The sequence below is a fragment of the Abramis brama genome (genome assembly GCF_963993115.1).
Source record: "Abramis brama genome assembly, chromosome: 13".
Lineage (NCBI taxonomy): Eukaryota > Metazoa > Chordata > Actinopteri > Cypriniformes > Leuciscidae > Abramis > Abramis brama.
This window is the reverse complement of record NC_139975.1, coordinates 17,158,472-17,183,276: the sequence shown is the minus strand read 5'-3', so window position 1 is coordinate 17,183,276 and position 24,805 is coordinate 17,158,472. Positions and strand designations below refer to the sequence as shown.

The 24,805-nt window shown below is 37.7% G+C and overlaps 4 protein-coding genes across 5 annotated transcripts; 2 read left to right on the top strand and 2 right to left on the bottom strand.

Annotated features, from left to right (window-relative positions):
* Positions 1–355: 355 nt before the first annotated feature.
* clint1a (clathrin interactor 1a) lies at positions 356–15,181 on the top strand. Of its 2 annotated transcripts, none has more exons than XM_084132248.1 (12): positions 356–622; positions 4,249–4,353; positions 4,502–4,598; positions 4,677–4,785; positions 4,898–5,062; positions 6,090–6,273; positions 6,521–6,737; positions 6,971–7,055; positions 9,118–9,195; positions 10,532–10,803; positions 12,289–12,469; positions 13,511–15,181. In XM_084132248.1, the coding sequence occupies exons 1-12, from the start codon at positions 582–584 to the stop codon at positions 13,828–13,830; spliced, it is 1,854 nt and encodes a 617-aa protein (XP_083988374.1). In that variant the 5' UTR covers positions 356–581; the 3' UTR covers positions 13,831–15,181. The 2 variants fall into 2 exon arrangements, with proteins under 2 accessions (XP_083988374.1, XP_083988375.1); XM_084132249.1 differs by having other exon boundaries at positions 441–622; positions 13,514–15,181.
* On the bottom strand, positions 15,181–17,774 carry lsm11 (LSM11, U7 small nuclear RNA associated). The gene is made up of 4 exons (XM_084132250.1): positions 17,260–17,774; positions 16,979–17,118; positions 16,812–16,895; positions 15,181–16,631 (listed from the first exon to the last, which is right to left on the bottom strand). The coding sequence occupies exons 1-4, from the start codon at positions 17,708–17,710 to the stop codon at positions 16,332–16,334; spliced, it is 975 nt and encodes a 324-aa protein (XP_083988376.1). The 5' UTR covers positions 17,711–17,774; the 3' UTR covers positions 15,181–16,331.
* Positions 17,775–18,509: 735 nt separating this feature from the next.
* On the top strand, positions 18,510–23,082 carry zbtb3 (zinc finger and BTB domain containing 3). Its single transcript, XM_084133981.1, has 2 exons — positions 18,510–18,947; positions 19,113–23,082. Exon 2 carries the CDS (start codon positions 19,126–19,128, stop codon positions 20,836–20,838), a length of 1,713 nt encoding a protein of 570 aa, XP_083990107.1. The 5' UTR covers positions 18,510–18,947; positions 19,113–19,125; the 3' UTR covers positions 20,839–23,082.
* Positions 23,083–23,247: 165 nt separating this feature from the next.
* On the bottom strand, positions 23,248–24,791 carry rnaseh2c (ribonuclease H2, subunit C). The gene is made up of 5 exons (XM_084133982.1): positions 24,741–24,791; positions 24,004–24,157; positions 23,809–23,921; positions 23,597–23,716; positions 23,248–23,473 (listed from the first exon to the last, which is right to left on the bottom strand). The coding sequence occupies exons 2-5, from the start codon at positions 24,155–24,157 to the stop codon at positions 23,450–23,452; spliced, it is 411 nt and encodes a 136-aa protein (XP_083990108.1). The 5' UTR covers positions 24,741–24,791; the 3' UTR covers positions 23,248–23,449.
* Between the last annotated feature and the right edge of the window lie 14 nt (positions 24,792–24,805).

The following is a 24,805-nucleotide window of genomic DNA, read 5'->3' as shown; positions in this document are numbered from 1 at the left end:
GTTGTTCCAAACACAAAAGAATATATTTTGAAGAATTTCGGTAGGCTAACCAAACAGTTGATGGACCCCATTGACTTCCATATTATTTTTCCCCCATACAATGGAAGTCATTGGGGCCTATCAGCTGTTTGTTAACCATGCATCTTCTTCAAAATATATATTTTTTGTGTTCAGCAGATGAAAGAAATTCAAAGGTTTGAAAAAACTTTAGGGTGTGTAAAATTGACAGAATTTTCTGTGTTTTTTGGGTGAACTGTTCCTTGAACATTTATGGTTTATTTATAATTTAAAACTTTATACTCATTCACTGACCTCTTCTGGAAGGTTGTGGTTCATGTGTCATATCCTCATCAAGGATGTAGCGTTGTGCTGAAGCAGCTTACTTACGAAATTTCCGTAGGTGACGGAGCATTTCCGTAGTAACCTGTCTGGCCTGCTCTCCTTCATCGCTGCCTGAAGCAAGCAGCGGAACTTTAGAGTTCATGCTTTGGCTGTCGTGACAGCTCGACTGGCGCGACCAGCGGATTTCAAGGGCTGGAACACCTTTTTTCGCGACCGAAAGACACAACACCACAGCCAAGATGTTGAATATGTGGAAAGTGAGGGAGCTGGTTGATAAAGCGTGAGTATTGTGAATGTTTTCTTAAGTATTTTGGTGTCTTGTCTCATACCTGTTGAAAATGAGACACGTACGCACTCATTGACGTCACACACTCTCGAGACAGGAGCTAGCACAGTAGCTAACTACAGCTTTGTTGTCCCCTTAAAAGTCGACAGTGTAACGTTATATAGAACAGTAGTTTTCCAGTCGGTTACTATACTTTATCAGACGTTTTCACTTGTTCATCACGGCTTTGTTTTGTTTACAAGACAAACGATTCCCTCAAACTTCGTTTCTTTGAACTCAGTGGCTAATTTTATGACAGTTGCTAAACTTGTGTTGGCTGTCAAAACACGGTGCTTGTTTTTAATAGTGCTTTTCACACCAAACTAACGACACGTCTGTTAACATTATGAATGAGAAAATTATTTAAAAGTAAAGTAAGAGCACACGTTTTACTTGCATTGGAGTGACCATAACTTTCATATTTGACAGCTATGTTCAGGCATTGTTTAAGCTAATCAGTTAGCCTGATATGAAAAGCGAATAATTGGCCATATTTGTGTGGTGTCCTTTGCTTATTAATTGTTAAACTGTTTACAGTTTCTGGTTGTAATCCTGTTAGAAAGGCTGTAAGTATAAAGATGGATGCGTAGTTGCTATATTGGAGTTTTATGGAAACTCCTGAAGTTAGACTGAAACTTGAAGTTAGACTGAAACTTGTATTTTAACAAAGGACATGAACTGGAATTTTTTTTTCAAGAAAAATATTCCAACAAAATAATTCAGTGTTATGTTTTTTTAAAAAATCTAATGAGTTTATTATACATTTTACAGTTTGTTTATCCCATGAACATTTAAAATATAAGCATTTACTTTGAGGTTAGTGGCATTCTGCACTTTCAGTGGATTAGTCCAGTAAGACATGCTGTCATGTTTGCTTTTACATAAAAATTTTAGGCTGATGCCACTTTTTATACTAAGTCATTACTTGACCTAAGTATTTGCTGGAACCCTCTTTCATGAAATGGAAGTTGCGATCGTTTTTTCTTCCCTATTGAGACGCATATCCAAGTGAATTAGCTTCTCTGACAAGAGCAAATTTAGGGCAGAACTTGTTTTTGTCCATTGGGAATTGATTGGATGGTTGTGGTTTGCTATTGTTGTGATCTCATGTGAGTGACAGGTTGTCCCGCCCACACGCCAGTACACGCATCATCAGAGAAGAGAAGAGATGTCACTGCAAGAGGGAGGGGACATTATTTTGATAAAAATTTATGAGGGCACATTAATTAAAAATAAAATAATGATGTGCACAGTTAAATCATTTTTCATAGTACTCCAATATTCCATTTTCAAGAATTTTCAATGTAGATTTTTTCCTCAGAAATTAGGCCCATTCACTATCTCAGAAACCATTTAAAGGTTAAACTCTGTTCTAGCTGTGCTGTCTGTCTTGCACGCAGCCACAACTGCTGTCTTATGAAGAGTTTATGAGGTTGATCAAAAGGCAAGTACAGCTATTCAAAATTATGTTGTCTTGAGAAGTGCCGCGGTCAATGACAAATCAAATCCCCTTCATAAAATGAACTGCTGGTCATAGTCACAGACTACACTTTGATTTTATTTTTGTAGACTTGTGTGTCTCAGAGTTGTGCTGTCTGTTAACTGCGATTGAAGAACCAAAATGGCTTTTGCAACTTTTATTCAACAGAAAATTGGTGAGAATGAGTTTAGCTACAAGAATGACATACAGTATGATGATCATTAAAGAGGTTATTGTGCAACTCTCAACCTGAGTAAAAAAAAAAAAAAAAATTATTATCCTTCTCTGACAGTACAGAAAAATGGTTACTGAAGGCTTTAATTCACAAATATGAGTTTGCATAAACGTTTGGGTGTTGCCTAACTGCGTACGTCCCTGATACTGTGTCATTTACACGTTCTTTTCAGCTTTGAAACTGTGATAATATAACAAATCAGCTGATGTTGTTGTAAGTTGAAGGGTGTAGCTACTTAATAGAGACTACAATTAATTATTGGAGAAGCAAAAAGCCTATAATCCTATATGCTGGATGACACTGAATATTAAGGAAGTATCAATACCATCACTCATCATGACCTGCAAAATAACCAAAAAAAAAACAAAAAAACAACAATTGTCATTTCTTGTTTTTACAGAGCAACTTTGAAAACAATGTAGCAAGCTGTTGCCTCCAAAATCAGTCTGTCATCTCCAACAGTCTGACCTTTTTACAGACGATTTGCCAAGTGTACCCATGGGTGGACTGATGAAGTGTGGGGAATTTAGCTTCATGCTGGTAAAGAAATGAACAGCTTGTTCCAAAATGGTGTGAAAGTTCTGAGATGACACAGGAAGACTTCAGTGCTTTAGTATTTAGCATAGTGGATAGTATTTATCACTTATCACAGGGATCAAATAACTGTGGAAAGAATTTCAGTAGTACCTGAAATAAAAATCAAAGCATTATCCTCAAGCTGTGAAACCACCAGTTAATGCAGCTGACCGGTTTGGTGTGTTTTTGAAGAATTAAGACACTCTTGTTTTCCCCAAATTTTTCTGGAGGTGTAAATGATTGCACCCTGCAAGCATGAGCAAATGGATGTCTTGACCTACTTTTTATCAACTCAAACTATGCCAAAGTTAATTACAGTATTTATCTGTTTTACTTTTTCTTTGATCATTTTTATTCTATCTTTGTCTAGGTGATTGTGTAATATATCTGATTAAACCTTGAATAAACAAGGAGAAAAGGGAGTTTTTATTTTATTTTTGCAGTTTACTCTTCCATTGAGCAAGACAATACCCAGGTATTTTTTCAATAGGCTGTAAACTGAGACATTTTCTAGACGAGGTCTTTATTAAAACCACAAACAATCTAGGAGTAGGAAAGATTGAGGACCTCATACGGTGCTTTTTATTTGATCCACCCTCTATTCTCAGAGAGCCTGTCCTACACCCCTCCCATATACTGAGATCTCGTGTGTCTTGTATAACCACTCTTTACTCTGTTAATGTCCCTCTAGTACTAAACTGGTTTCACATAATAAGAGCTTTTGGTGCCCTGCTTTGCTTCTTACCACCATCTGGTATTCGAATGAAGGTGTGGTCTGAGATTTGATTATTTGAATAACTGTCCTAACTGTTCTGTTCCTTTTTTAATAGGTAATGAAAAGTTTTCACTTGTACCAGTTATGCAACCATAGGGGATTTTTAAAATGGTTACTCACTATATATATAGTTTGAATAGGATGTGTTTTTCTGTTTATTTATAATCACTGTTGATTTAACAATAAACAATACATGCCGTATTTTAAACTGATTAAACTGATGTGAAACAGAATCAACTTTATGGATATCCATTTAAAGTACCTATAACAAATATCACCTAATGCAGATGATTAATGAAGGCACCTGTGCAACAGTCTGCTCAGTTTCACAATTCAGTTAATTTTTACAACTGATTTATCAAAATGTTGTTTTTTTATAAGCTTTCTGCCATTCAAGTAATATTACTAGTAATATTTAGTCTTTGCTGAAAGGTTCTTTCCCTCAGATTATCACACAATCACTCTGAATAAAGACTTTACTGAAAGGCTTTTTTGTTTTAATCTCTTTCTCACAGAACCAATGTTGTGATGAATTATACTGAAACTGAATCTAAAGTTCGAGAAGCCACCAATGACGACCCATGGGGACCTTCTGGACAGTTAATGGGGGAGATTGCCAGGCAAGTGGGGTTTTTTGATGGTTTATTTGTGACTTCTCTGCATGCTTTCTATGAACTTTATCTTGACTCTGAACCTGTCAGCAGTTACACATATTTACAATATGGAGAATGCTAAGCTAAGCTTTGCCTATCTTTGGTTTCAATTCAGGGCTACGTTCATGTACGAGCAGTTTCCTGAGGTAATGAATATGCTGTGGACTAGAATGCTGAAAGACAACAAGAAAAACTGGAGAAGAGTTTACAAGGTATGCTTTACTGATGACGATACAGGAGTTTTGTTTTGCTGTAATCGGTCCTGAACTTTACTGTCCTTTCTACCTCAGTCTTTACTGCTGCTGGCATACCTGATTAGAAATGGATCTGAACGGGTGGTCACGAGTGCAAGAGAGCACCTGTATGACTTGCGTTCAATTGAAAGCTATCATTGTGTAGGTGAGTGAACTGCACAAAGGCAAGAGCTTATATAATTTTTCATCTTCCATGTACACTGTTTGATGTCTCAAAGATATTGCAAAGTGATGGATGAATGGGCTTTGTGTTTCAGATGAGAATGGCAAAGACCAGGGTATCAATGTGCGTCAGAAGGTAAAGGAGATGCTAGAGTTTGTCCAGGACGATGACAGATTGAGAGAGGAGAGGAAGAAAGCCAAGAAGAACAGGGACAAGTATATAGGCGTGTCCTCTGACAGTATGTCGGGTTTCAGATACTGTAAGTCCCTAACTTCCTTTTCTAGGTCTTATACATGCGCACACACACACTGTCCTCCCCATCATGTTTATAAAGGTATACAAGGTGTTTTATCCCACACAGCAAACACATTTATCATAAGGAATTTATCTAAAAGGGACTATCGGAAAACAAGGATGTCCCCTGTCTCCTCTCCACTGTAATTATCCCTGAAGGGTTTGCTTTGCCAGATGAGTGAACTGTACTGTAGCTTTATTTTGATACCTGGCATAGCTGCTTTTTCACATGACAGCATCAATTATAGTTTTGATGTCCTTGATTGGGAAGGAAAAAATGCAATGCATGATTTGTAATGGCTGTTTCAGATTTAATTTGGTATCTTGTTTTAGTTTGACAGTCGTTTTACCTTTTAAAGTTGAATGAAACTTATGTGATTATATATTATATATGTGAAATATGTGATTTTGAGATGGTGGCTTGCAAATTTATCCAGTAATGTAATCACAGTACAGTCACAGAATATACCTAAGTTGAAGCTTTACAGCCTTATCTCTCTTCTCTTCACATTGATATCGAGTGTTTGTGTGTGAATCTTATACCGGGTCATATTTCACCCCACCCCCTGAAATAAACTAACAACATAACAACATTAAGCCTGCATTTTTGCATTATTTTCATGACAATTAAGCACCCCCTTCATAAAAAGAAATTGTATATTAATTAAATTAAGTATTTATCATAACTTGGTAATATTTATTGTATTACCTTTCATTAATGCTTATTAAATCATTTAATTCTAATAAGAATCACCATTTAGAATAATGGAAATTACAAACAACCTCAAAAGAAAACATAGTAATTTGAATTGGGTCGGGAAAATGTGCTTAGTTGTCATAAAAATATATCAGTGAGTTTGGGTGAAATATGACCTAGACATGAGATTCACCCTTTTATTCCTTATTGTCATATATTAATTCTAAATGAAGCTTGACTTTATAATATGTGTATATAGCATAACACACTGCTATCCTGTTTATGCATTCTGCAGCGGAGGACAGGTTTGATTTCAGAGAATCACGCTCGAAATGGGATGAAGACTGGGACAAAAGCAAGGGGGCTTTCCCTTTCAGTGAGAAACTGGGAGAGATCAGCGATAAGATTGGAAGCACCATTGATGACACAATCAACATGTTCCGCAAAAAAGACAGGGACGACTCGCCTGACAGATTCAGGTCAGGACCCCCAGGCCGTCTCACCTTCCCATCTCAATCGCCTGGAAACACCTTTTCTCTTTTTTTGAAACACAAATAGCATAAATGTTATAACTAATTAAATGAACAAATTGTTGACAGCTGTTTATAACATTTTGTACTGATTGTGTCATGGACTGATGTGTTTGTGTTTTGTCTACTTGTTCTCAAAGAAAGAAAGCATTTTGTTAGAAATCTCACAAGTGTATGCTTTATCTCCTCTGTATAGTGAGGCAGATGAGGACCGTCGGGGAACGCGAAACGGGCAGACGGGGAAATCCGAATTTAAAGATGAAGAGACGGTGACAACAAAAAGCGTCCAGATCGTCCAGGCCACGGAGACCACTGCCACTCGTAAGAGAGGTGTTCCGTCCAAAACGATAGACCTGGGAGCAGCTGCGCGTTACACTGGCGATAAACCCTCCACCGACTCAAACACAAGCCAGGTAGAGAAACACTGCAACGAAACAATAGCTACTAGCACTAGTCTTTTTCCTGTATAATTAAACCTCTCTGGCACTTGGACTCGTCAAATATGCAACTTCAACAAGAGGTTTGTTAGTAAATAGCACAAAAATTAAATGTTAAACTTGTATTTAAAAAAAACTTAGACTCTACACTGACATCTTGTGGTAGATGTTAAGAGTGTTTTCAGTTTGTCCTCTCTTTGTTGCTGTAGACCACATCAGCAGTGAGCCAGCCCAGTTCTGGTCTGGTGGACTTGTTCTCGGCAGATCCTGTACCTGCTCAACCAGCCTCCAAAGGTGACAGAATAACATCTTTGGGTTTTAGCAGAGGAAAATATTTTAGATTTTTTAATTCTCATTTATTTGCTTTGTGGTTCAGCACTACCTCAACAATTGAACATGCAATGCTCAATTATCGCCCTAAAAGACCTGACAGAGACTACAGGCAAGCAGGACATGACTGTTTTTGCAACATTAGCAAGCAGCATGAATCTTGCACTATCCTACAACACATAATTGAACTTTTCATGAATAGAAGAATGCTCATACATATTATGAGTCATTTGCATAAGGTAAACTTTTCTGTCAAACTACTTTTCTGTATTAATACTAATAATGAGTAGTCGTTAGGGATGTGACGATGAGGATATTTTCCCACCGGTTAATCGACGTGTGACAACACCGGTAATGCCGGTGTCACCGGCGTTTTTTTTTTAAATCGCTAATTTAAAGGCAAACATAAAATGCGGATGGCACTGGCAGATTGCACTGGCAATCATAATGGTGCGGAGGAGCACTGTTTTGTTGTTGTGTTTTTCATTAAGAATAATAAGCTAATGAACTAACCAATAAAGCAATCTGCCCGAATTGGCACTAATTTGAATTGGCACTAACCCCTTTTCAGGGCTGCGCTCGTTGTCTTTTGACTTCCGGTCTGTATTTTCACAGTGATTTTGCGTGTTTATTAATGAACGGCTCGTTTTAAAATCTTCCCGGTCGACAGACATTTGTTAAGACATCTGCTTTAAACATTACAGTCCTCATGATAACTTTAGTTAACTTTACATTAAGTAAATCCACTTCAAAAGCTAATTACTCCTGGACAGCAAAAACGGAAGTTACAAGACAATATTCTAAAGATGGCGGTGCCCTCGTTTCTCTGGCACATAAGGTCTATAGGCTACTGTGAGACAATGTTTCTTCTTCTGTTGTCTGAGACTTGATTGACAGCTTTTAGATGCGTTATTGGCATCGCCACCCTCTGGTTACATGAATGTGTCACCACCGCATCAGAACCAAAATATGGGATTTTTTTTAAAGACAATAATCGCACAACCTATTCGATATTCTATAATAAAATCAACTAATCGAATATTCGAAAATCGTGACTCATCCCTAGAATAGAACAAGCGTTTTTCCATAGGAATGAACTGAAAACGCTTTCCCTGTTCTGCTCGCTCTGCACCCGTGGACACGTGCGGCCGTGCGCATTAGTTTCGTTTTCAAATGAAAATTTTCTTGAATGGTTAGTTCATTAGCCTATTATTCTTAATGAAAAACACAACACCAAAACAGTGCAATGACAAATTCGCTAAAACAGGCGCTTTTACATTTCGCTTTGACACCAAATATTCTGCAGTCACCTTGTTAGTCAGCTCCTCACTCTCATGTGCTGCGATTCTCGTTCGGCTCACGATTTATTAAGCAGACACGTTCAGTTTAATAGTGTCTGTTCTCTAACTGAACTAAAGGATTTTATATTAAAAAAATCAAATCGACGGTGGGGGTGGTGCCACGGTGGGCAAGTGATGTAGCCGGTGTTGCTTCTGTACACCGGTAACAGACTGTCGTAGCAAGCCTAGTAGTCGTTCAAGCTGTAGTTCATGTTCATGAAGAATGGATGAGGAGATAAGTGAAAGTAGAAAGAAGCGTTATGCCATTAGTTTGGCAGCATGGATGTATCCCGCTGAAAAGGAGGGGTGCACAGCGAAGTTTAGCATATGCACTCTCCTGCGCTCCTGCTGTCTGCTGAAGCATATAGTCACTGTGGCCAGATGTCAAAGCGGTCCCTGGTGGGTGTGTAGTGCCGAGCAGATGTTTAGCTCTCATCCTAACTGCCCTGCTCCCTCCTCCACCATTCAAAGAGCTGCATCTTTCCTCCTCTACATAACTCCAGCCACAGGCTGCTGGAATGTAACGTGAGTTACACACTCAGAGTGTGTATGTCCATTACAGTCACCAACAGATGTTTCTTATTTGTATGTTCTCCATTTTTGTCTTTTTCTTAGGAGATTAGTGAGGAATTAATCTTTTTTGCAAATCTAGAATGTCATAATTGAACCACTCTCTTTCATTCTAGGTTTAAACTCTGACCTGATTGGAGGTTTTGCTGATTTCTCTTCTTCTGCAGCTGCAGCCACTCTTCCATCATCAGCTGGTATGTTTATATAACCTCTTAACACACTATCAGGTCAAAAATTCAACCTGAAACACTTTCTTATTTTTACATCTTCTTACTACAACATACACTACTGTTCAAAAGTTTGGGTCAGTAAAACATTATTAGTTTTATTCAGCATGGCCTCAGTAAATTGATGAAAAGTGACTGTAAAAACTTTTCAAAAGATTTCTATTTCAAATAAATGCTGTTCTTTTGAACTTTCTATTCATCAAAGAAATCTGACAAAAAAAGTATTATGGTTTCCACCAAAATAATAAGCAGCACAACTGTTTTCAACTTTGATAATAATAAATATTTTTTGAGCAGCAAATCAGTTTATTTGAATCATTTCTGAAAGATCATGTGACACTGAAGACTGGAATAATGATGCTGAAAATTCAGCTTTACATCACAGGAATAAATTACATTTTAAAATATATTCAAATGAAAAATTATTATTGTAATAATATTTCGCAAGTTTACTGTTTCACTGTATTTTTGATCAAATAAACGCAGCCTTGGTGAGCATGAGACTTTTTTTCTTTTCTTTGTTTTTTAAACGTAAAAAAAATCTTACCACCCCCAAACATTTGAATGGTATTTTCAAAACTGACTAGTCAGTGTGTTTCCTAAATGACAAGTCAGTTAATTGGTCTCAAGAAAACTGTATAATTAGGCAGGTTTTGGGTTCACATGACCCCAATCAAACAAAGTAAGTCTCTATATTTTTTTCTACTTAAACTCACATGTTAAAATGAAAGCCTGAAGGGAGACAACTTGAAGGACACAAAGTGGTGATATGTGTGTGTGTTTTTTATATGATTATTTAAATATAGTTCTGGGACTATAACAGAAGGCTGTTTTTTTTTCCTGCTGGACCAGAGTTTGCCATCCTCAGCTGCCTGTTTATGAAATACTCCAAGCAGAAAGCTCTTAAATAGTGAAAGGAGGAGGCAGCCATATGGTGGGCTGCTGTGCTAAAAGCTAATGAGTAAAGACACATTTCAGCTCTTGTTGGGTGTGACACATTACCCTCTGCATTTCTGGGACAGGGCTGAAGTGACTGAGAGTCTGAGATTCGTTTGATATTCATGCATCTTCAGTGCCCTGATCATTTCATTACTGGTTCTCTTACATTTCTCTATATTTTGTGTTGCTCATTTGCATGCAAATCCTCTGTTTTATTTGCTTGATGATAAAGCCTGATGTGAAGCAATATTTTGGATTTTGATCAAAAAGAACTATTACAGCTTCCTCCTGTGATACTTGAGCTCTCTATAATATTTGTGCTCCTCTGCGCACCATTTCATCAGAGACTTTTGTGTTTCCTCAGCCCCAGCGTCTAGTGGAAATGGAGACTTTGGGGATTGGAACGCTTTTCCTGCAGCCCAACCAGCCGTCCCGGCAGCCCAGCCTGTCAACTCTGTAGGAATAGACCTTTTCTCAGGTCTGCAGGTGGCCCCTGCTCCTGCATCCATGGCACCCTCATCTGACCTTTTTGACCTAATGGGCTCCTCCCAGACCACTAACTTCAGCACCTCCCAAAGCATGAACTTCTCCATGACCAGCTCTCAGACCATTGGCATGCCAACGTCCAAATCACAGGTGCCTGCTGGCTTTGAGATTTCCCTCAATGTATCTATCTATATAATATGAAGAAAGAGTACTTGATACATCTTTTAGTTCAGGACTCCATGAAATGCTTTAAAGAGCACAGTTTATATATATATATATATATCATTTTGCATTAAATTGATCAAAAGTGACAGTAAAAGTATCACGAAAAAATGTATCATGGTTTGGTTTCCACAAAAATATTAAGCTGTTTTCAACATTGATAATTAAAAAATGTTTCTTGAGCAGCATATTAGAATGATTTCTAAAGGATCATGTGACTGGAATAATGACGCTTAAAATCCAGCTTTGCCATCTCAGGAAAAAATAACATTAAAAAATGTATTCAAATAGAAAACAGTTATTATAAAATGGAATAATAAATTACAATTTTACTGTATTTGATCAAATAAATGCAGCCTGGGTGAGCAGAAAAGACCTCTTTCCAAAACATAAAAAAAACACTTTATTTAGTCAAATTTTAGGAGTACAAAAATTGCCTCAGTGCTAATAGTTTATTAAAACCCCACAAAAATAATACATATAAGCCATAAAACATTTGATTAGGCAGAGTCATTGTATACATAGGTTTAGCCTAACTTACAAATCTGTACCTATGCATTTTATTAGGTGTCACATCCAATTTAATAGACTTTGGTGTTTTGCCATCCCTCAACGTTATGTTTACAGCACAAAGAATCAAGATGAAACCTAGTGATGTAGAGCCTGTATTGCACATAGATGTGGTTTTCATTCAGATCCCCCATCTGTGGAGTAGTTAATGCAGCTCATCTAAGTGGAACTGCACACTAAACACTATTTACGCAAGAAAAGACAATTCTGGCCAAGGTTCAGAGCCAGCGGTTTAGAGAGCAGGCAACATGAAAGCGAAACGAGCGAGGGTTAACACGCAGCATCGGCACAATTTTCCACCCGCCCCCTCCTCATTACCCATCAACCCCGTCCCCTTGGGACGCCCATCACAGAGAATGGCAGAATGAGGAGGAACAAGTTTAAGTCAGAAAACCATTAAATTGAAACAAAAGCCTTGCACAAAGATAATATTTGCATGCTAAAAGCCTGACCTACTTTAAAATGGCAAGTTTTGTTTGTCTAAAGAAAAAAGCACCCCCCATAATTAGAGGGACTTGAGATGCATTTTAACATGCTGAAATAATTTTAGTGGAAGACAATGCCTCTCAACCAGCATTTCTGTCTTGTATAGCTCAAGAGTCTTGATAACCCTGACAGACCACAGTGCAATGTTCTGGAGTATTAATATTGCCTTTCATCTTCTCTGACTTTTTGCCATTGGCAAACATTCATGGCCAGTGGAGAATTTTAATTACCATGCTTGAATTGTAGCAGAACAGTATCATCTCAACAAAATCAGAAGAAACATTGTTTTTGATCATATGGGTGCTGTCATAAATGGTTTGTCCTAAAACTGACTGACTTTTCTTTTGGTCTTTGCAGCCACTGCAGACTATGGGGGACCCACTGATGCCCCAGCAACCGATGGCCCAGAAGCCCAATCCCAAAGTGTCTGTGCCTGCCACCTGGTCCAACTCTAATGTAGACATAAGCTTGGACTTCCTTGGCCCTGGCATGCAGCCACCCAAACCTTCTCAACCCACACTTAACATGATGCAGCATGGTAAGTATATATACCTGGGCCAGTCCTGCTCCTGAAGGGCCACTGTCCAGCAGAGTTCAACTCCAACCCAAATTAAACAGACCTGACCCAGCTAATCATGGCATGATCTTACTAGGCATACTAGAAACTTCCAGGCAGGTTTGTTGATGCAAGTTGGAGCTAAACTCTGCAGGACAGTGGCCCTCCAGGACTGAGTTTGGACACCCCTGATATAGACACTAATGTTGAGTGTCTGGGAAAGGATTGAATCTGGAGTTCAGTAAATTAAATGAGCTCAAAAAAGTTAAAAAATTACGAGTCTGTATGGGATGAGGAAAAGTTAAAATGAGAAAGCTATAATATATAAAAACTAGAACGAGATGAAGAAAGCAATCTGCCATGTTTATTTTCTCATTCTTTTTGTTCTATTTTTCCTCTTTAGTTTTTAAAAGGTTTTAAAAGGTGCTATATAAATAAAGCTTTATGCTATAAAAAATAAAATGTAGGAAATTTTATCAGAATCAAGAACATTACTGTTAGTTTGAAACCTTCTTACTGCATTTTCAATTAATATGTTTACATTTTTCCAAATAAGATAAAAATAAAATAAAAATCATACATAGCAGCAATGACAGTAAATACATTTTATAATGTTACAAAAATGTTCTATTTTAAATAATTGCTGTTTTGTTTTACTTTGTATTCAAGAAAGAATCCTGACAAAAATCAGTTTCTACAAAAATATTAAGCAGTAATATTAAATAATATTAATAAAATTATCTGTTTTCGACATTGATAATATTTGTTATTACTGTATTTTTTATCAAATAAATGCAACCTTTGTCAGCAGAGACTTCTTTCAGAAACATTTTTAAAAGTCTTACCGTTCCAAAACATTTGAACGGTAGTGTATTAAAAAACTAAAAACAAACACAACACATTTAATCAGTTTGACATTTTATACACCAAAAACAATTGAGGACCTAAAATAAAAAGATTCTGATTATTTTAATGGATTGTCAGCCCTTATTTTATTTTTAATTTTTCTGTATCCTGCAATAGGAGTTCCGACTCCTGTCAATATGATGACTCAGGGCTTTGCTGGAATGAACCTGGGCATGCAGGCTGCCACTACAATGGTCAGACCGCCCACCAACATCATGATGGGAGGAATGAACATGGGCATGCAGCCTGGCATGACAGGTAATGCCATGTCCATGCCACCCATGGGAGGGATGCCAGTCAATCAGGGCATGATGGGAATGAATATGAACATGGGTATGTCTACAGCTGCCATGGGGATGCCAGGAATGGGGATGAACCCTGCCATGGGACAGCCTAAACAAGATGCCTTTGCAGATTTTGCCAACTTTGGGAAATGAATTGCAAAGTATTAAGTGAACAATCTTTCAGGAGATGTGACCATGAAGAAGCTATGAAGAGCTAGAAGACAAAGACTACTTGAAAGATGTCAAATAAAGCCTCACAGGAAATGTTTGTTCAAATGATGCTGATGTTCAACTGGATGATTATATTATTTTCGATGTTCTTCTGATCAGCTGTACCAAGGAGCCCTGTTGAGGGTGGCTGGTTTGTTCTGAGAATCATTTCAGTCATTTCACACACACACACTCACGCACGTCCCACGTTTCCATGGCGTCGGGATATCGCTTTAAGGAATGTGATGATAGTGAATGACTCCGATTGACCTTATCCTCTTATATAGCTTGTTAATTTAACCCAGGAAATATTTGGGTTTCTAATGCTGTAGAAAAATCCTAATAATCAATTCTGGCCTTTCCTCTACTCTGCCTTAAGATGATAACCTGTAAATAGTTTTGCGCGCAGACAATAAGTTATTGAGTTCCATGATTAACGAATTATGACGGTGAGGATTTTTGTATGGAGTAAAGCTTGTGATCACTTTGCCATTTTGTATTTGATTTTAACCATTTTCTGAAGAGAAATGAAGTACTCTAACATCAAGATGATAGAATTACAACTCCAAATCAAAACCTTTGTGGCCTTAAATAGTAAATGTGTAATCTGATCTACTTTGCATCTTTATGAAAATGCAACATCTGTCGTTAGAACACATGGTGCCTGTCAGCCTTACTAAAAAAAAATTCTTTAGACAATATGAAAAGTACAGTATTTATTAAAGGTACTGTTAAAGAAGATACATATACAGTGGTGTACATATATGCACACACTTTTGTTTTATTTTATGTTTTTGCATGGTTAACTTATAAGGAAGAGTTTGGGTAACTAAAGGATATATATCTGAACCTGATATGGGTTCGTATTTTTATGCAGGTCTGCTCATGCTGAGTGTAGGGTGAGGCTGTGTGTTTGTAAACCCTGGTAGCACTGAGTTGGATGCTGTATCCAGAGGACCATCACTGTATTGTCAATATCATCTGTTTCTGTCCAGTGTCTGCTGACGCTTACCGAGCCCCTCTCTTCCATTCTGAGGCGTTGTACAAGCAGAATGACCAAATTCTTCCTTTCTTGTTACTTTTGTCCCCCTGACGGGTTGGTTTAGTTTTTTGTAGTCAGGTCTGTTTGGTTGGGGAGTGTTACTGGAAACACTATATGTTTATGCAAATCTACAGCAAGCAACTAAAAACGAAAATCTTTCTTCCACTGAGAATGTTTAATGTTTTCAATTTCATACAATGACTTGATTGTACTTATGATCTTTTATGAATGACAATAAAGAATTGATTTCCATTTTCATTGTTTTGCTTGTTTTTATCCCCTAATCAATCTCATGTCTTAAAAATAGTCAGTTTTTGGAGTCCTCCTAGGACCTGACTTCAAATGTTAACTTTGCATGCATTAATAGGATGAAAGTAGTACAGCCACATTTCCACTGGATCCTTTTCCAGTCAACTTTTTAATTGGCATTAAATGAATAAGTCACATTTAACTAATAAGGAACTTGATCTTAATGTAGGACAAGGAAACTGGCTACAGTTCCAGTGTCTGTATTTAATTTTTAAATGCTCAGTGCAGAATAATTCTGTATCCTACCGTTGTTTTCTTTATGTATTTCTGAGTCATTATATCTACTTTCCATCTGAAAACATGTTCCCCTATAGCCAGTGCCAATGGTGATTTTATAAATATGCAAGAAAATGTTGGGACTTTTCCTCATAAATATAGTGGTTAAGGATACTGAGATTTTCATGGCTTGATTAGTTGTACTAAGAAATACAGAACATCAAGTGTTATAAAGCATAACATGATATAAAACATTTTATATATACATGTAACTAAGTAAAGTCACAAGGAACTCTAAGATTTAAAGTGAAGAGAAAGTGTTTTTATACTTTCATGATATGAGTAATGTAAGGCTAAAATATGCAGAAAGGGAAAAATAGCATTCAAACATGTCAAGACAAAAAGCCTTGACTGCCACATGCAATTTCCAACCTCAAAAAGCTCAATTAACCCATTTATACTATTTTATGAAATCCATGGAGAAATCCAACCGCAATTTTTTACATTAAAAGAGATAAATGTCAAGTAGAACAGTCTTTCAGATAGCAGTAATGATTTGTTAAATATATTTCCATTTCCCACTTGATAATTTATAAAAATGTGTAACAAAAATAAGACTAAATGTGCAATGTCAAAGCTTGCAACGAATCAGTGTCCTACTTCCCCCTAGTGGTCATTGAAAGCAAAAACAAATAGTGTGTTGAGTATGTGACATTAGCTCATAAACCAACCAAAATTAAAGAGTTTTTTACTCTACATTTTTTACATATTCTTTTCACCTGTTGATATACATATCAATATGATACACTCATATTAAGAAACCTTTCATGGAGACTTCCAAAAAAAAAAGTAAACTAATATTTCATAAGGACAGTATTTAGTCCTGTTGTACATTTACAAGAAGAATGTTTTCTCCTCGTATAAAAAGCTGATTGACATGACGCGTGTGCACTCTCCCATACTTCACTTTAGGTTTGCTTTCAGATTGTTGTGTCACTTTTGATGTACTCCTGTCTTTCTCAGAGAGTTCGGATCTTTCCTGGGTATGTTTGGGGTTGGTTCTCCTCCTGGTTTGGTCTCCGAGTTGAGAAGGGTCTGGCTTTAAGAGGTTATGTCCTCCTTTCCTCTCAACCGCACTGAGAGCCACAGTCTCTTGAACTTTCAGTTTTTCAAATAGCTGTAATAGAAAATTTTGCTAGATTTATAAACAATATAATTATATTGAAGAGTGTAAACATACAGTATAAACCACAGAACAACAAAAAAAAAAGTTTATTTTTCTATTATAACTTCAATCAAGATTTGACGTGGTTATTCGTAATATTCATGTGTATATGAAAACATTCAAATGAATTACCCTTGTGACAGTAAGTGCTTTCTCATGATAAAGAGCTTGTCCCAAAAGGGGCTCCCTGTACGTTTCATCCACATCCACCATCGCCTGGCACCAGAGGAAAAAAAAAAATGGGATAAACATTTATTAGTAATGATGATAATAATAAGTAAAGGTGCTTTAATACTTACCAGGTTCCAGAACTTATCAAATGCCACCACAAAGCCAGAACACACTCCCCGGAGCCCTTTAAAGGTCCTGATGTGAACTTTGACTCTGATTTTCTCCTGGACGCACCTATTGAGCTCTCCTAATGGACTGCCTGTATGCACTGCAAAGATAGACACAACCTACAGTGAGCTACCTACCCAGACAACACGAAGAAGAACTCACCTAGCCCTTTTTGGTTGAGAATCCACAGTTTAGTGTTTACTATTGTCTTCTAACATAGACAGTAAAGAGAGAAACATACGTGGCATTCTGGTAAGCACATTTTTGGCCGCTTTTCGCTGTCGAGGCGGTCGCTTGACTCCGCTTCCCTCTCCCTCCTCCTCAACCGGGTTGTTCACCATGAGTTTCTTCAGCCTCTCTATCCTCTCCGGGTCTGCTTTACCTTTCTGTGCTTTTCGGAGTCTTTTCTCCACATTTTCGGGTTTTGCTCGGCCTCGACCACCTTTCATAAAGCTCTCGTATTCTGCTATGTTGTTAAAGCACTTGATATTCGGGTAAGGCAATGGCACTTTCGGGGAATACAAGGCGAGTAATGGGTCAAACTTATCCGAACTGATATCCAACTTAGTTTCGACATCCTCTTCGCCAGTCTCTAGCTTTTGGCCGGAGGTCTCGGCAGCGGTTTGCTGTTCAGATGTTTGGGAAGGTGCTGAACAGCGCTCACTTTCTGACTCTCTCTCACTCTCCTCCATTTTTGAATGAGCGGCAGACTGTGCGGAGAATCATGGGTAAGTTAACTTATCAGTGTGTGAAGCTACCGACGAAAACCATCCTTGACGTAAATGTTTCCTGTAATAGTAAATACTATTATTAATAGTAATAGTCATAGTTATACTAATATATTAGTAAAATACTTTTACTGGTGAAAGGGTTAATAGTTAAAACTAGTTAAAACTAAAGTTTATAGTTAAAACTAAAATCATTAAATAGTTTCGTTACTTAAAATAAATAAATAAAATAAAATAAACGTTAAACTTAATAAAAAAAATAAAATAAAAACTTGTTTTATTTAAGCTATAGTTGCCAAGGCAACATTTCTCATTTTTATTTAGTTTAACTGTGTACTAGACTAAAACGTAAATAAAAATGAATACAAAGTATAGATATAGATTAAAAACACAATAACTAATAAAATGACTAAAACACAACAACATTACTAAAACTTTAACTAAAATTAAAATAAAAACGGAAAATATAAAAATAAAAGCTAATTCAAAATATTGATAAAAACTATACTAGTAACTTAACTCAATGAAACAGAAATAAGACTGATTTGTGATATGTGATTTTTTTTCCTCCTATGGGTAATACAAATAAATAATAATAATAATAATAATAACAACATCATGTTAAACATCGTCGTGTTAATTTAACTGCCTAGAAAATGTTTTCTTTTACATGTTTTTTTGTTTTGTTGCTGCAATCACAGAACAAACGCTGCTTCCTCTTTCGTCTTCCTCCTCGTCAGTAGGTGGCAGAGCACGCTTGTACATACATGCTGAACATACTACATGTAGAAGTGTGTGTTCGTCATGTATTGTCCTAAAGGAAAACACTCCCGTATCGCGTATACGTTTTAAAAATTCACACGTTGGTCTTCACTTACAGAGAAACAATAAACCACTGGTTGTCCTCTTGGCTAGAAGATATTTTAAGGATATGTGTCACGCTTTCGATGTTATATTCGGTGCTCCGGAGAAGGTTTGCTGTACTAACCCATCATAGAAAGATGTTGTGTGAAGAATACACGAAGATTATGAATTAGTTTTATTCCTTAAGAATTTAAGTATATACATTTACTGGCATGGATTAGTGAACAACTGTTGATATCAAGAGAATGTCAGTGGATCAATAAAACAGATGATGGTGCGTCAAAGCAGCAGATGTTAAAGCGGACGTGGGGACTTTGTCATTACTCTGGACATTTCTGTAAGAAACATTTCATCTTAACTAGTAGATGCTAACATTATGAATTTAATCATATTATAATGAATATTTTAAGATATTTTATCGATATATGCACTGCATAAACTGCTTATTAACAATACAATACATCTTCTGGAGAATAACATTAATGAATACTATTTTTACTAGGTTGTCAGTAGAAATGGAGTTCCCAGAACATGGTCAGCAGCTCTTGGCCAGCCTGCGCTCTCAGCGTCTGCAAGGTTTCCTATGTGACTGCACCGTGCAGGTCGGCCCGACTCGTTTCGGAGCCCACCGTGCCGTGTTGGCCTCTTTCTCCCCTTTCTTCCATATGTTTTACTCAGATCAGTCAATGGGAAATACCAGCACAGTCAACGGAGGGCCACACAGAGAGACAGTCACTATTAATGGAGATATCGTGACCCCTCAAGCCTTTGGACTCCTTCTTGATTTCATGTATGAAGGAGTACTGCCATTAGCAACCCACCCCCCTCCTGAGGACGTGCTCGCCGCAGCCAGCTTCTTACATATGAACGATGTGGTACGAGTTTGTAAGAGAAGACTTCAGGGTCGAGGATTGGCTGAGGCGGATAGCACAAGAGTAGAAGTTGGAGCAAATGAGTCTGCTAAACCTGGAGGGCTTGACGGCTCGCCTAGAAAAGACGTACCTGGTGCAGAAACAGGAAGAGATGGAGGACTAGAACATTTTCATCAGTCGAGCCAACAAATGTCACTTTATATCAATACCAAGGCTGAAACACAAGCAGGGATGGCTAACCTCCTCACACACAGCGTGGAGAGGTCAGAGATGGCAGACACCACCCAACCGGGAATGGACTCACTACCAGCTGTTAGTAATTCTTGTTCAGGACCATCCACGTATCGTTCATCGCCTAGACCTGACAAAACAAGAATATCGGCACGGTCTGCTAGCCTTGAGTCTGCACTTTCAAGTCCGTGCAGTACAACAGAACTAATTCAGACAGAGACTCAACCTGTTGTAGCCACTGCCGTGGCTCTGAGCAATGTGGACAACACCAGCGCTGCCCAAGAACATGAACCTAGTGTTTTCATGCCGACTCAAATACTAAAACCCCAAGTCCAGAATAAAAGTTGTGGGAATCCAGGGTCATCACAGCACATTCAGAGCCAAAACGAAAGGAGACATGAGAACACTTCGTCCAATACAAGTAGAATGCAAAATAAGCGTAAACTTTCGCGAAACTTTAGGGGAGGAAGTCTTTCACAAACGTCAGGGGAGGAAAATGAAGAGAGCTTTGAAGTGAAAGTAGAGGCCATTGTGATTTCTGATGAAGAGTCAGATGACACAGAGGAGACGGTGGTCATGGATAATGGCCCAAGAATAAATGAAGATTTAGACGATGGGGACGATTATGACGACAGCAACCATGATGTCGAGGAGCTCACTGATACTCAATTTATAACAGCACACCCATTAACTCATCTTCCCCATCAAGAACCCCTTTCTTTCCCTCCTTCACCGCAAGGTCCAAATCCTTCTGCAGCCGAAACCGCTGGCTTGCCGTCATCCCTTTTTCCTGCCAATTCCCACCCGGAGCAACAGACCATGTACCTCGAGGATTTTCACGACTCCCTTGGGAGTTACATGGAGGATGTGCCTACTTGTAACACTTGTGGAAAGACCTTTTCCTGTGCTTACACCCTGAGGAGACACGCCATTGTGCACACCAGGGAACGACCGTATGAGTGCAGCTACTGTTACCGCAGTTACACACAGTCTGGAGACTTGTACAGGCACATCAGAAAGGCACATGATCACGACCTGCCAGTCAAACGCAGCAGAGTTGAGTCGGACCCTCCACCATCACCGCCTCCTCATCCTCATCCTCATCCTCCCCCTCCCCAGACGTAGCCATTGATTGTGGTCCAATCTTCTTAACTGGTCATTTAGAAAATTACACAAAATCCTGGTGAAGGCTTTTGCAAATGTCACAAAAACATAAATTGCCACGTTTATACATTTGTGGCTCATCCCTCAAAACAGTAAACGCTTTGGAAAGGAATCCACCTGACTGCTTCCATCCCACATACAAACAGAAACAATGTAACAAAAACAAGGTTTTTGTTGTTAATTCACTAGTTATACATGTCCTTGATATTTGTATTGTTGCACAACCTGGTTTTAATCTTCATTAATTGTTTTTATAAAAAGAAAAGTAAATTCGACTTGACCAAGATTGGTTCCAGCACACAGTCCTAGTATATTAAAACCTTTTAATAGTTAATTGCCATTCATGATGGTGTTTTGCATTTTAAAATGTTGTTTTTGTCTCTTACGGTGTACTGTAGCTGGTATATCAAGAAATAAGCATTCAAGTCCCCCTATTATGCTTTTCAAATATTACTTATTAATTCCAGTTTCACTTCCTGTTATATACCTACATAACAATGTAACATTTTCAGCCTATGGTCTTCAATGGCTACCTGTGAACGACATCTACTTTGTCCTGCCCTCCAACACTGTAGTTGTAGCTGAGGCCTGGAAAAGTTTGGTTTGTGTTGGCGACATATCGAGAAGACGCTGTTTTCAGCTCTGAAAATCCACTTTACATGCACTTCAAAAGGATCAGGACTCACACTGGAACTGGTACAGAAAAACCAATGCCATTGTTCGTATCACTGTGTATCAAGCCTTGAGGAAGCCTCCAGAGCTGAAATTAGGATATGGCAATAGGCATTTCGTTTCTGATATGCGCTGTAAGTGGTAGGCCAATCACAACAGACTAGGCCGTCTGGCCAATCAGAGCAGAGTAGGCTTGTGGAAAGGAGGGATTTAGAGACTGAGGGTGCTTCTCAATATCCCTCCTCGTCTCCTCTCTCCTCCGTCCTCCATCCTATGACCTGGAAACTGATCAAGCTCAGCGATCTTGAAGGACATCTCAATTCTCTAATTGCACCACGAGGATTGAGGAGTGAGGAGGCTTCCTGAGGAGTCATGAGCGAGGATACACAGGTGTATCCTTTGCGGAAGAGTTTTATCGAGTAAAACGTGACGCACATATAAATTCTCCTCCCCATCACATCTGTCACAATAATTTTAATTTTAATTTACCTTTGCAGTTTATACAAACCACACATCTCACATATTTCAACAGGACATCTTGCTTTATTGTTATTTATTATGAATTTCTTAAATAACCAAACTTTAACAACATAAGGGCAGATCCTTTGAGCGCAGTTGATGACGCTGTGGAGTGACGCTCGAGTGATCAAGTATTCCAATGTATAAATAAACTTTCCTTCGATTCCTCCGTCCTCGCTTCTTTTCCTTGCAGCCTTCTTTTGCATCCTACAGGGGGTGGAGCTGAGACGCGAGGAAAGGAAACGAGGATGCACAAATAAGAAATGAGAAGCACCCTGAATCTTCGATCGAACCATTTTCAGACTCTTTGAGAAATGAGGTGATGTGCAACGCATATAAGAAAATTAAAGTGTTTTTTGACCTTGGATACATGTAAATCTATTGTAGGAGACCTCCGAAACAAATTAGGAACCTTTAAAATAGCATAATAGGGGCACTTTATGATCCATTAGAGCAGATAAATGACTATCTCACTACAAGGAAGAGTTTTTCTGTGTATGTGTTCTGTGCATTTTTGTTTGAGAGTGAAAGATGGTGACATTTCTTGCAGGTACTATAAATTAAAACCAGCTTTCAGTGCTTTTGGGATCGGTCCATTTATTTGTTGTAAAAAAAAATGTAGAGAACTACATTACCATTCAAAAGTTTGGTGTCAGTAAAAAAAAAAATCTTTTAATTAAATTCTTTTAGTCGTGAAGGACACTTTAAATTGCTCAAAAATGACAGTAAAGACATTTATAATGTAACAATTTGCAATAATTTCCTTTTTTTTTGAACTCCTGAAACAATTTATGTTTTCTACAAAAACATTAAGCAGATAGTAATGTTTCTTAAGCACCAAATCAGCATATCAGAATGATTTCTAAAGGATCGTGTGACTGAAGACTGTAGAGTAAGGATGCTGAATATTCAGCTTTGCCAAAACAGGAATAAATTACATTTTAAAATAAAATGGTTCTTTTAAATTGTAATAATATTTCACAATGTTACTGTTTTTTATGTATTTTTGATCACAAAAAAAAAAAATGCCTTGGTGAGCATAAGAGACTTTCATCAGAAACATTAAAAAATCTTACCGACCCTGAAATTTAAACCGGTAAGGTATTTCAGATCAAAACATATCAGTTACTAATAAATAATGGACAAATATATGACAAAAGTAAAAGTTTGCACAAGGTAAACAATAAAACAAAATTTTAATAGTTAGTCATATTACATTGTGACATTCATACACATTATCAGTTTTGTAAAATGGTCAATACCACAGCCCAGTGAGTTAGTTGTTCTGACTTCCAGCAAAGAATAATTTTCACATTTGTTTAACTGTATCAATGTACTTGAGAAGAAGCAGGTATCCAGAATAAAAAAAAAATGTCCATTATCATTCGTCTACTGGTCTGTGCATCTGCAGAAAGAAGTATTGATTTAGAAGTTAATATTTTAGAGATTTTAATTCAGTTGAGAGAAAATGGTTTTTAGTCCATCGGATTCTAATTATGTAAATAAGTGGTTATCAAGAGTTTCTCACCGCTTCTGCGAGCTGAGGCCATGCCATAGCCATCACAACTCCATCATCAGATGTGGGAGGTGTCTCCAAGTTCCAGTATGTGAAATTATGGAACACTGAAGAAACTTTAACTATTCTGTCCTAAAAGCAAATGCCAAAACAATTTCTGTTAATAATCTGTTATTTAGTAGTTCATATTTGTGAATTAAAAAAAAAAGTGCAGGTCAGGTCACCTCTTGATCGGACGCAGGCTTTTGGACCTCTTTCAGCACTAGTCCTGTGTATCCTTGTGGACAATGCAATTCCTGACCCTTCAGCCCTCGACCTCTGAATGACACTGTTGTTTCTGTAAAACACAATGTCATTTTTATTGGGTGGAGAGCTTTAATGCGTTTCATTCTCGAGCCGTGCACTGTTATTTGACTAACCGTGTTTGCGTTCCTTCACAGTGGGATTAAAGAACTTGAAGACTTCAGCAGGTCCATCATGCTCTATTTCACAAGGTAACAGGTGGATCTCTGGTTTGTCAGCTTGCTTGAGGGAATCAAGCCGGATAGACGTAACGCAACTGTTCACTGACATCTAGTAAAACAAAGTGTGTTAGGCACAGGTGACTAGGATTGAACTGTCTTATATAAGAGAGACCAGGGCATTGTAACTGGAAGGTTCAACTATGTTGTCAGGACAAGGGTATTTTCTTTCATTTTTGGGAGGCCAAGTTGTCAGACGCGTTTTAAATTTATATAATGTGTTATTAAAAAAAAATGTTGGCCATAAAAATGGTTTGTTATTGTTGTACGTTACCTAACATTTTACATTAGGACACCCGTTTCATTAACTGTTTTGTGTTTAATACTTTGCTGAAAAGCCTATTGAAAGCTGTTCAATGACAAGCCAGGTTCCATTATAACAATTTTCCGGTATACCTTTAACATTCCTATTTTGAGTTTTTTTTTTTTTTTTTCTCGAAATGACAATACATCAAATGCCAGGGGAAGAAGGATTACCAATTAATTATGATTAATTTATACCGTTTTATTATTAAAAGTAGTTTATATCAATGTTGCCCGAACTGACCCTCTGTAAACCTATAAAAAGGATATGGTAAAATATATATAGATATATAATTTCCTACATCTATAACTTCTGATTGCAGATATCTTACCGTGCTCGCTTCCCACAATGTTTATAAAGTGTCACGTGGGAAAGATTCGCTTACTGTGATTGGAC